The 13,276-nt window shown below is 31.5% G+C and overlaps 1 protein-coding gene across 1 annotated transcript; it reads right to left on the bottom strand.

Moving 5' to 3' along the window:
- Positions 1-8,620: 8,620 nt before the first annotated feature.
- LOC124368066 (putative gustatory receptor 28b) lies at positions 8,621-10,908 on the bottom strand. The gene is made up of 5 exons (XM_046825340.1): positions 10,266-10,908; positions 9,521-9,795; positions 9,157-9,225; positions 8,872-8,961; positions 8,621-8,689 (listed from the first exon to the last, which is right to left on the bottom strand). The coding sequence occupies exons 1-5, from the start codon at positions 10,906-10,908 to the stop codon at positions 8,621-8,623; spliced, it is 1,146 nt and encodes a 381-aa protein (XP_046681296.1).
- Positions 10,909-13,276: the final 2,368 nt, after the last annotated feature.

Consider the following 13,276-nt stretch of genomic DNA (forward strand, 5'->3'; position numbering starts at 1 on the left):
CGTTGTGAATGTTGGGTTTCGCTCCAGTTCACCTTCCTCTTAGTGCATCCTTCTTAGTCTGGAATGTGACGATGTCACACACAGACTTGACTCCTGAATCAGGAGTCATGGTCGTCTGAAGAGATAGAAAAAAGCTGACAATGAAGTTAAAAATGAACTCATTACATCGTTTCGACACCAGAGACACCTACCCAACAAAATATATGTAGTGCAATCTAGTTGAAGAAGTATTCCCAGCGTCTCATCAGGTGCACAATTGAGTGCACTACGATGTTTTAGACACGATTTTCTTAACACGGTAGAACAAACAATTTTATTAAAAAATCCCAATATGTTAGTCATAAATATGAACTTAATCATGAACTAACTGCTACTCGACAATGATCAACGGTAGTCTATGTCTATATCTAAAGAAATTAAGAAAAATTAAGAGAGCAACATTTAAAACTTATACTGTATTGTTTATTTAATCACACTTAATAGAAGTATTTTTCAATTTAGAACTTCTATCTATATTATAAACAATTCAACTAATTTGACCACAACTACACCATGAATAAACAGTTAATTATTGAGTTTCTTTTCTGAACAGAACTCTTCGCCTAAGAATGTACCTTGTGGAACGCGGTACCACTCTATTCTGCGTTAATTGAATTATGTTGCCACTGTATACACGTATAAACCATTAAAAACCCGCCTTCTTTTTATTGACAATTTGCAGATTATGCCTTGCGGTTTTGAGGAATAATATAAAAACGAAAAATATTTCAGTTAAATTAAAATTTACACAATTTGTTTTTAAAGTTTGTATATACTTATAAATGAATGAAACTTACATCAACAAAGTGTTTCCTTTGAAAACAAAAAAATTAATTGTATGATTTTAAAGATTATTTAATCTGTATGAAGGTAAACCAAAATAAACCATAAATACAATAGTTTTTAATGTATACTCTGCATTTATCCGTAGTACCTTTCTTTGTTAAATTGATTTTGCCAATCTTGAGAAAAGTAACGCAGATTTTCACTTTTATAACTATTAGAACATTGAGTTATTTTACATACATAGTAATACAAAATACATACCTTTATTTGCTATAAAAATGTGCTCTTTATTTGTTACAACGTGTACGGAGACATTGTGTGTGCGACAGGGGATGTAAACAGCTCATCACCCTGATGAGAATAAATCTGCCTTGGCTCCAGTACGCGCGGTCAAACTTCAATCTCAAGGTGTAAAACAGTATATAGGTTATTGGCGTACCTAAAGTTTTAAACTACGTTATAATTATCTAACTGAAACAATAGTACTCTTATTTTCACACAAAAATTTCCACAAATTGTAAAATAATATAGGAATTTTTTTTTATCCATTTAACAATAGAAAATTTGATTCTGTAAACCTAATGATCATATTTTGAAATTAATTACCATAGATACAATAGTCTAATTAAAATGACTGAATTGTATTATTACACTATAAATTTGTAATTTGTAAGTTTATATTTTTATAATTAGTTAATTTATAATTTATAAGCGACAATTCCTCGGCAAAAGACAACTGTGTGTTGTCTCATGCGCACTCGCAAAGCACTCGACGCCGCCACGGGAAAAAAGAGAACGCTCATGTTGTGTTTAGTTTTATTAGTTTTAATAGTTATTGCAGATATTCAAAATTTTACTCATTTCTCTACAGGTATTTGTAAGAATATTATTCAGAATGACACGTTCGTGCACGCTATGTTATGTTGTATATAACAATTATTTTTTATATTTTGCGAAGAAAAAAAATCTGTTATGAACAGGATACCAATCAAATACTCGATGTAAACAACATTTCACTTTTCCATTGAGTATAAAATTTACATTTTGATAGTATAGTAAATGGTCATTGACTCGAACCAACGTTAATGCACAAACCAATTTTTCAGTTGCATCTTCTTTCCTGTTTTAATTTATACTGTGGTTATAGAAATAACAAGCGAGCTATGTAACGATAAATGTACCATATATTTTAGTTTAGTAATTACATATTTATCATTTAGAACAAAAGATAACAAATCTTAGCCAAAGTATTTGATAGCTGCATCGATTAAATTGTATGAAAATAATTAGTTTTATCTCCCATTTATACTGTTTAGCACAGTTATCATTACATTATAACAAGTTCCCTAACACCCTATTTTCGAACAGCGTCAACACGCAGAATATAGTATAATTAATTTTATGACATGTACTATATCAAACATATGCCTGATAAGACTGGAATACGTTATCACGTGAGATAACGGCATGACAGCACGGAGCTTTGTTTTGCAGTTGGAATTAATTCATTGCCAAGGCTCCACTATTACAAAACTTACACGAGATGTGTTTTAAAAGCTAAGAGCTAATAGTAGCCTACTACTAAATAATATATCAAATATAAACTGTGAAAATGTTCTGATATTTCTCAACAGACTTCAAAAGAGTAGAATACTATACAATTTAGCCTGTTTATACGACCTTTTTAGATTTTTTCAAAGTTTTTTTTTTATTTCAAAATATTATGTATTTGATAAACGTTTTAATGAAAAAAGGTTGCACCTCTGATTGTGGCAATGTTATTCGCTTTGAATTAGAACAGTACATGATAAGGAAGTCGTTTTGAAGTCGCACATATAAAACCTTATACAAAAGCTAGAAAAATCGATTTAAACCTGGATATATGTAGGGTTGAACATGCTCTGCCAGTCTGATACAATTTGACATCTGATTGTAGTTGAGCTAAAATTCTTCGGTAAGGGGGTTCACATTATTGGTCGTATCTTTGTAAAGTTTGCTCGAATTTGATTTTATAGAATTCTATACATAGAAATATATACTATAGGAATGGTTCTGAGACATAATGGCATCTAAACTCAACGAGTTATATTTCAGAATTAGGACAATTTTTACTATCATTGGTATGTTGTAAATCTCTTTATTTTTAATGCTATAAACGATATAAAACTACCTTAAAGCACATTATTTGTACCTTGTAGTCATTACAAGGAATGAGTATACCACACTACGTGATGCTTCACATGCTTCTTTGAGGTTGCAAGCACAATTTAAAGTTAATTTTATGCTTAAGTATGTCCTGTAGACAGATAGACATACATACATCGTATAGAAACGAAATGTATACTCAACCCCGGCAGACAAAAGAGAAATTATGCCAGCCTACTGAACATAGGGTTAAGTGGCGTTCAGTCAAAATCCTTGGTTTGACATTCACCACCATAGAATTCATTCTTGACAATGCATCATTTAAATTTTACACATGATTTTTCTGGACATATCGTGCCACATGATAAGTTCACATTTTTATTCAATGAGTTAGGTTTAATAACAGAATTTAAATAATGAAATGTACGGTGATGTAGGAGGGGTACTACTACTCTGTAGTACGGTGAAATAAAATTTTTTATGGACTTTTATAATTGACTTTCCTCTCTATTTTGTACTGTATCAATAAGCATCATATTGTGATAATATTCCACATGTTAAAATGTTATCTGATTACACTCAGGTTCTACATATTTATCTATTCTTCTATTTTTCTCATTCCTATCAAGGTTAACCCTAAATTCAGTTAAAAAAATATCAACTAACGCTCAGCCAAATGCCATGGAGCTATATTTATATTTAAAATTGCAAACGCTGCACTATACCCTGTCTCAATATTTTAGTATTCATGTCGAACTTATTCTATCTCGTTGATATCGTGTTTCAGTAAATTCATCTGAAACCCTGGTATAAACCGGTAAGCGTATAACAAGTCCTGAAATAACGTAGAGTTGTCCTATTTGAAAATATCTATTCACTGCCCTTCGTCCTGTCCTACTTCCCAGGATTCCATGTTTCCTTATAGTGACGTCAAAAAATTGAGAAGTGATGTTTCCTGAAATTATTGCGGTAAGTTATAATAATTTTGTAATATTAATAAACCCCTTATCTATTCCAACAAATTAGATCTCTACCTATTCAACATGTGTACATTATATGTTTACAAAGTGCTGAAACTATTGTATAGAAGAAGTGGCAATGAAGGTACAACCTTCCTTGTATATGGAACAAGAAACGTAAAAAAAAGAATTTTTAGAGTACCAAAAGTAAAAAAGGAAATATTTAGATTAGACTCTGCTTTCAGTACGTAGGTCCAAAATTCTTTAATAAATTACCTATTAATATTAGATCAATAGATAAATTATACCTTTTCAGCAATAGTTAATTGAGATAGCAATGGTTAATTGAGATAGATGATGTTAGATTTTTTTAATAGAGTCATTAGCTAAAGTTAAAAGTTACTGTATATTTTATATAAAAATTAGTTTGGTTTCACGTACAATTGTATATAGATGGTTGTTGTATATGTATATAATGTACTGTGTGTGTTATCGAATGCATGTACATGCATTGTTTAATAGTTAATGTGCCTAAATAGAGCATTGATCTTTCTATGACAGAAGTTATTTATATTTTTATAATGTTGATTTGTTTTTAATGTACTATGATATTTTTAATTTGTTTTTGTTTTGTTTTTTTTTATCGAATTGTATCAAGAGGATACTAATTGTTATGTTGTGTTTACTGTTAATATTAGATCATTTTTATTCTAACATTATATGGAAAAGTAGTTAAAACTATTTTTATATTGTTTATATTTTTTGTATTCTTATTTTTAGTTCATTTGTAGTTTCAGGCACCTTGGAGAGTGGCCAGCATGTAATTTAATGCAACTGAACTCTAAAAGTACTATTAAGTTTATATTATTTTGTTAAACCTAATCACACTACTGGACATGTGATTAGGCTATTCCTAAGATTTTATTTTTTTAATGTTATTGTACTTTTTTGAAGGAATAAATCATTATTCTCATTATCTGCAATTTAAATAAAGAAGCAAAGTTTCATCTATGTCAGCTCACCTAATACTCAATACCGATTCCAGAATGTTTGTTATTATTGTTTTCTGCTTTTTCCTCAAAACAACTTGTGAATCTATTAACACGACTAACAATATAAAGATTGTGTAAGGCTATTTGACTTATGACGCTTATTTAAACCCCATTGATAGAGATCCATAGTTATAAAACACATTTTCCTCTATTTAGATATGAAGTTTCACGATCAATTTAAAGCATATACAAGAAATCTTTCTCGAGATATGCTGCACATAGTTAGACTGGCTGTGTTACTATGTGACTTGCTAAAAATGTCACATGATTCAACTTACAGTAGTTTGTTTATACAATTATTAATCCTTCGATTTTCTCGTTCTTATCATAGTTACCTATAAGATCAATGTGTTCCCTAAAACTGAGCCAAATACAGGCAGCGACGAGCACCATGATCGAAATCGATATTTTTTATTTATAAATGAAGCTTCGTTCAATTTTTAAATTCTAAAGGTCAGGTTGTTCTCGTGTTATCGTCCGAATAGACAGACAGACACACATAAATGATTTTTTTCCCTTGTGAAGTACTAAAAAGTACAGTGTCATTTTTTATTATTTTGTGTCGTCCAATCAAGCCTTATTTTGGGATTGGTTTTCCCGTCAACAATGAGTAACGGGATCCAGTTAAAAGAAGTTCGCCTCAGCTATAGTGCCAAGACATGTTCGACGCTTGACAGATTGCGGCATAAACGATCACTCGCGCATGCGCTCCAACGCAAACTCGTCAGACGGACCGATCAGCAGAGGAGCGAGAGGTCAGTCTACACAATCCGATCACCAGGATTAGACCAACGGTACGCTGAGAACTTAACCTCACTTCTTCAGAATTGTTCGTGAGATACGGACGTATCGAATACTTATAGCTATTGGTAATTTATTACCTTATTTACTACAGTTTACCATAATTAACCTACCGTTCATATTCTGTATTGTTTTTATATGTTGTGCCACACGAAATTAACTTATAATGTATTATTCTTGGTATTTTGTTGCTTTACTTACTATCTTACAAAACCTATGTTCGTGCAATACGGACCTAACCTTTAAATTGTGTATTACTGGCTGTTCTTTACTTTACTTACTATCTTACTTAACCTATGTTCGTTCAATACGGACTTAGCCTTTAAATTGGTTATTATTAGTTACCTACTTTACTTACTATCTTACTTAACCTATATTCGTTCAATACGGACTTAGCCTTTAAATTGGTTATTATTAGTTATCTACTTTACTTACTATCTTACTTAACCTATGTTCGTGCAATACGGACTTAGCCTTTAAATTGGTTATTATTAGTTATCTACTTTACTTACTATCTTACTTAACCTATATTCGTTCAATACGGACTTAGCCTTTATATTGGTTATTATTAGTTATCTACTTTACTTACTATCTTACTTAATCTATGTTCGTTCAATACGGACCTAACCTTTAAATTGTGTATTACTGGCTGTTCTTTACTTTACTTACTATCTTACTTAACCTATGTTCGTGCAATACGGACGTAGCCTTTAAATTGGGTATTATTAGTTATCTACTTTACTTACTATCTTACTTAATCTTTGTTCCTACGATACTGACTAAACATTATTTATTAAGTGTTGATATTTCTTTTGTTCAAACTATTTTACATAAATTATAGTGTGTTGCGGTTGAGTTAGCTTTGAATTAGACAGAGATTTAGGTAGTTACGCTTTTGGGTAAAATACTTTTCGTTAATTAATGATAGTAAATATCTTACTCATCGGCACCCATTTTATTTTAAATTTTCCATTTTTTCAAGGTCACTTGGGTAATAATGATTTACTTAATGCTTGAGCTTTACTACCACCTTATGTGATTGCAATATATCTGAACCCAACTGACATACATAATCCATAAGAATACAATTTAGACCCCTGGATCGAATCCCTGCTTGATTGGGCTCATCTAGGGTATGCGATACGTGTCATTCTTAACAGTAGCTGGTTGTGTTGAAAAAAAAAACGTCACACCCTCTCGAGTGCATTCTTTGCTAATACTCAACTAAACATATGTTATATGTTTGTAATTTCTAAATGAGCAATGAGGCGTTTGTGAGTGTAACAAAAATGTAATCTCACATTCACATCGAAAGTGAAAGTATATTTTAATAGCATTGAAGTAGATTTTCTAAAATTGTAAACCTTCAAACAGCTCTAAGTGGATTTAGCAGCATCAAACATTCCACAGTACCGACGGAGGAGAAATAAACCGTTGGTATGCTGTATTACAATACTGATGTATTATACATTACATATACATAGGAATACCCACATCTAGTGTCGCATAACCAGGCTTCGCTGAGGCTCAATTCTGCAGTTTATTTATTTAATAACAGATAAAATATACGGGTAACAAATGTGTTTCAACATCTTCTGGAAAACAAAACACAAGTTATCACACCCTAATTAATGATGGGCTTCAGCCAAATTCTACGGTTTGGCATGCAACATCATATACCTTATTCTAGTGTATGTGGGAAGGAAGTTTCATGCAATCAAGTGTACAGTGAAATCTGCCTCGAGATATCCTGCCATTTAAATGTTTACGTATTATTCATTACTTTTGCAACAAAAAGGGATGTTGCATTTGTTTGTATAAGTATGTTAACATGTCACATACATGTAAAGCATAACATTTAAAAAGTCTCAGTTTGTTTAAAAATTTATTTATTCAGCCATTTGCTCGTTACCCATTAAATAAATGTAAAAATATTAGGTACCGCTTATTAAATCCCATGATGTGACATAAACCATAATTGAACTCAGTAATCCTCATAAAGAAAACAAGCTTAATGGGTAATCTTCATCTATAGATAATTTCGAGTTCGAGATATAGTGCGGAGAGACATAGTGAAATAATATTTAGTCCAGTTCCTCGAGCGATAATCTTTGCTAACGCTTAGCTAATAATAATAAATAAGATATTGCAAAATACCATATATAAACTCTTCAAAGTTCAAGAAGTAATGCGTACCGCATTTATGTATTAGGGTAGGGAACATGCTTTAAAAAGTAATATACCATATTGGCCACAACGCATGTTATTTTTCTCCAACATTTTTATGTATATACATATAGTTGTATTTTATTGGTCGGTTCTAGGCGCAGCTGCCTAAAAATACATTTTAATTAAAAAATAACTTAAAAAGAACAATTTAATACCACTTTTCATATAAAAAATCTTTTGAAATTATTTAATATAAAACTTTTTATACAATTTAAATGAAAAAGCTTATAAAACTGAACTTTTATATTTATAAATTTAGAGTAATGCATGGGTAAATAGGATTTTAAATATAAAAGAACAAAACCTTATAATAAATACATAAATTTAAAATATTGAATAGTTTAATATTATGCAACCAGTGTTATTTTATACCAGTGTATTCTGATATATGAAAGCCCACATTACGAATTTGATCAAACACTTATTAAATTATGGAACTCATTGAACATTTTACACAAACCTAATTGCCAGCGTGATTGTGAAGACGCAAATAAGTCTTTGAATCAGACTTGTATTAAACTGCATTCGATAATATCACGTGAATGAATGATGAATAGAATTCTAAGTTTATATTCAGTGCTTTTGTACTAACTACTAGGCCTGTTAGGTCTAGGTGGATGATGGTCCAGTCTGGAACTGGATCAGTATCACCAGGTAAGTTGTCACCGCTCCAGCGATCTGTACAGACAGAACACGCTATTAGTCTACATGCTATAACATATTTTGTAGTCGTCGGGATGTTAATGTATCTGTAAGAAATAAACCTATATTGAGTATAAATAAATTTATACATGATCGTATATTGCTATCATCGAAATTACTAGAAAATTGATAGTTGTTAATAAAAATAAATCACGAACTGCTGTGAGTGTCTCATTGTTGACCGAGAAATATCCACGGGCAGATAATCTTGCGTTGTGTTGAGGCAACTGCAGTAGAAACCCTTCCAGCTGGAAAACACTCAAAAAGGTAATTAGATATTTTCATAACGTTTGCACTAAAACTTTAATGAAAAAGCAACGTAGAACTTGAATCTTGTTAAGTCTTCTAACAACATTTCAATATATTATTACGATAAGACCAAGACCATTACTAAACCATACTAAATTGGTCGAGTCAGTGGTTAAATAGCTATGATAAGTTACCTGTTTTCTCAGATTTGTGTCCAAGTCTTTATTGATCAACTTGCAGATCGTCTGTCCTGTCTCATCAGCCTAGAACAACATCATATATTTAGAAACTAAAAATATGTAACATCTCCTAAAGTAATATCATTGTATTGAACAAATCTTGAATAGTTCATAGACTCCAAAGAATGTGTAAACGAGCCTCTTTACCTGGATGTGGAGAAGTCCTAAAGGATCCACACACAAAAAACGGTATTTCGGAAACAAGCAACTTTTATAATAATTATACCTTTTGATCTCACAGTGATTAAAATATATTCTGTGTTATGTTTGAAACAAAACATGTAAAAGTTAAGGTAGAATGTCTCAATATAATATTTACCTTGTTGGTGACGACCGTGCTTAAGTTTAGCAACAGCATTACGTAGCAGATGTGAAGCAAGATCCAAGCTCCATTATTAATTATGATGAACACTTCACTAGTTTTGAGGAGCAGGAAAAAGTAGTAAGACGTGACAGTGATGTGAAGAAATGAGGAGAAGGTAACGGCCATCAGCTGATCGCAGTAGAAAACATTAGCCTGGTGTACGGCGTCACACAGCATCCAGTAGGTATTCATCAGAGTCCTCAGTTTCTTGATTTTACACTGCATAGTGGCTAAAAATCACAAAATACTCTTACATACAAAACAATTCCTCATAGCAGTTAACTAACGGGGAAAATTAATTGAGCTGTGAAACTATACGTTACAAAACTAAGCATGTAGTGAACAAATCAAAAAGGTGTACCAAAACTTCATTCTATTTTCCAGAACTAAAAACGTACTAAACAAATCTAATAAAATAAATTAAGGGAATACTGAAAAAATTCATTAGCTAATTTTGAAATGTAGGCTAATATTCATTATATATGATGAATCTCTATTCTTTTATTCACATTTTTGTTGAAATTTATAAGTATATTCTACGTAAACAGATGATGTCGTATTTGGTTTTTATGATAGTCGTATGGTTGTTTCTATTATTATTGGTTTCCTTTTTTTTAGAGTGTAAGTTATGTATGATTTGTCATTCTGTTATATATTATTTGTTATATAGCACACTGCGTCGTATAATCGTTATGCTTACATCTTGCATAAGAGCCGTCAATACTGGCAGGACTTGTAACTTCCATCTCAATCTTGGCATTGACCATTTCAAAGGACTTTGCGATACTTTGAGCCACATGTGTGAAGTGGACGAGCAGGACAGCTTGGGAGCAATACAGCAGTGTCGCGGTGACGAAGAAAGTTGCGAATAAAATTTGATATTCGAACGTTGCCCCATTGTAACTCACACGAACCATTCGCTCAGAAAATGTGACTGACATTAGTGCAGCAGCGTAGACTCCCAAAAACTTCACTGTGCGCTTGACTTCTGATGTCTTGTGCTGGAGATCTTGGTAGACTCTTTCCAGAGTGTCAAAGACTTTGAAGAGTCTTGGGTACTTCCATGCGGAGCTGAAGAATATGACAGCTGCCACCACTTGTAGGGAGACCATATCCAGTGTTATTATAATGGCAATGGATCTGTCCAACGAATACAGTAAAAGATCATCCAATTTGGTCATGAAATACGTGTATAGAGTGATGGTGGATAGTGATTCTTGGAGTATGACTAAGGTTATGCTCCACAGGAATCCTGTATTGGAAAATGTGAGCTCTTTGATTCCTCTGGCTGAAGAAGTACATACCACTGGCAGACCTCCAACTATTCGACAAAACCTGAGCATCTTATCAGGAAAACTTTTCATATTGTTTTTTTTTTTGTGAATTATCAGCCCTGATTTTGTTTTAAATTTCGCGAAAACCTTACTACTCGTATATTCTATTTGGTTCACAACTCGAGTAAGTCATTGGAACGAGCTCTTTGTTGACTGGTCAAATACTAATCAATAGTAGTCTAAATAAATTTGGCAAAAAGACCACAAAAGAAAGTGCTTATTGCGAAAGTAAATATTTATAAATAATTCATTGCTCAATAGTGAAGCATTAATATTAATATTTGCATACGTTCACGGCGGAGCGAAGATGATTAGTCACTATGGCGTAATGGTTTCAAGTTATTACAAGGATGAATTGAATCGAATACACTGTTTACTTACAAAAACATTTTACCTAAATTATTACTTTCATAAAATTTCACTCATACATACATACACATACACAAACGCACCCGCACGCGCAGGGTGTATATTAAGTCCTCATACGCCTGGATATATCCCAAACTGATTGAGATATTGATGCTCAATCTTTACTATACCTATTAAGATACTTGGACTTTTAAAGGATAGAAATATTTTCCCGCCACCCTCCCCCCTATTCTTCAAGGGAGTGTAGAGAAGGGTCACTTTAAATTTTCAAATTTTTATTCGTATCTTGTAATATGTCTGTGAGGCCTGTGTGTTTTTTTTTTTTTGTTTATTTGTTTTTTGTGTGTCATTTTCTGTTTGAAGAATCAACAAGTTTTCACAAGGCAAATAATATAATAGTGGGCTCTAGTTTTAGATATACATGTGTGGCTTGAATAAAAAAACCTCTGTATTACTAATCTGAAGAATTCTGTGAGGTAATTTTCTCATTGTCATATTGTTTTGGAGGAAAAGTTACCACAGTGACCTGGACTTCGTCTTTGACCAGTTGGACAAATTGCATCATATTTAAAACTGTTTAAAATAGGTACAAAAATACTTATAGTAACAAAGACATACATGCTTACTGGCCCTAGCTAGATACCATGATTGATGATAATTGACTAAGCGTTAGCGAAACCTTGAAGGGCTAGAACACCCAAACTGACCTATAGACTTAAAATGAGGTTTGTTTTCTATATAGAAACACTAATGACAATTTGGTGGTTGTGCACGTTGCCTGTTCTTATGGGCAACCATGATGGCCCAACATCGGGCGGCTGCTTGGTAATACAGTCGCGAGTGACCAGGAATCGGGCCAGCCGCACTAAATGTGTTAGCCAATGTAGTTATAACATTTTTAAAACAACTAATTAATTTTTAAGAGCTTTAGTAAAAATATTTGTGTACCTATCCGATATTTTAGGTACTTCTAATCGATAATTTCATTCCCTGATTCGATTTTCGTGATGGCCGTTTATCAAACTGCAGCTATATTTCACAGGTCAGTATTAAATTATTACATTTTATATACAAAAATAAATTAACTATATCATAATATGAAATACCTGTAATTTAATTCGGCTTATTATTTAATAATTTAGACAGTTAATTGATTCAATTATCGTTGTGGCCGTATATCATACTACAGCTAAAAGTAATGCAATTATGATCTATAAAATATGAATGCAGTATGGTAAACAGCCACCACGGCAATCGAATTACTACTATTTTTTATCATCTAAATTACTAAATAATAACATATTAAGGATTTGATTGTCGTTGTGGCCGTTTATCATACTGCAGCCGAACCTGAGCTAGTTTAATGTTTTATTACAAATGGAGTAGCCTAAATACAATACAAAAGCAAAAAATATCATGTAACTCCAATTATTTACAGTTTTTAAAAACAAGTATTTAAGTTTATTGCAGATTCTTTGTCAAGACTTAAGTTAATTATTAGGTTATGTTTAAGTTATATATTTAACAGCATGCTCTGTTTCGATAAAATTAGGTAGCGTACTAACTATTAATTAACTCCTAAGCAATTACATAAGTTGTACAGTAGGCCTAAACAATTTCAGTACAAACTGAGATCTTAAGCGATATAAAAAAGATATTTCTAGTGAATAAGCATTGAAATATATATTGGCCTATGGTACAAGGTAATATCACGTTAATTTATTGCAGATTATTAAAAAAAGGTCAGTATATGCTATACGTTAATCACTTATAGGGGTTTTAATTATTTATTTTTAATCCGTATTTCAGCAAATATGTATCTATTAAATAAATAAATATATATATATATATATATATATATATATATATATATATATATATATATATATATATATATAAATATATATATATATATATATATATATATATATATAAATATATATATATATATATATATATATATATATATATATATAGGGTGAGTCAGAAATATGGTGAAATATTTTAA

This window comes from Homalodisca vitripennis, chromosome 8 (genome assembly GCF_021130785.1).
Source record: "Homalodisca vitripennis isolate AUS2020 chromosome 8, UT_GWSS_2.1, whole genome shotgun sequence".
NCBI lineage: Eukaryota > Metazoa > Arthropoda > Insecta > Hemiptera > Cicadellidae > Homalodisca > Homalodisca vitripennis.

Bases quoted from the DNA above. Each gene is read 5' to 3' on its own strand.
- LOC124368066 (XM_046825340.1), bottom strand. From the start codon at position 10,908: ATGCTCAGGTTTTGTCGAATAGTTGGAGGTCTGCCAGTGGTATGTACT. The intron at 8,962-9,156 runs GTAACTTATCAT...AGTGTTTTCCAG, and splicing joins ACACAAATCTGAGAAAACAG to CTGGAAGGGTTTCTACTGCA. The intron at 8,690-8,871 runs GTTCGTGATTTA...CTGTCTGTACAG, and splicing joins ACAATGAGACACTCACAGCA to ATCGCTGGAGCGGTGACAAC.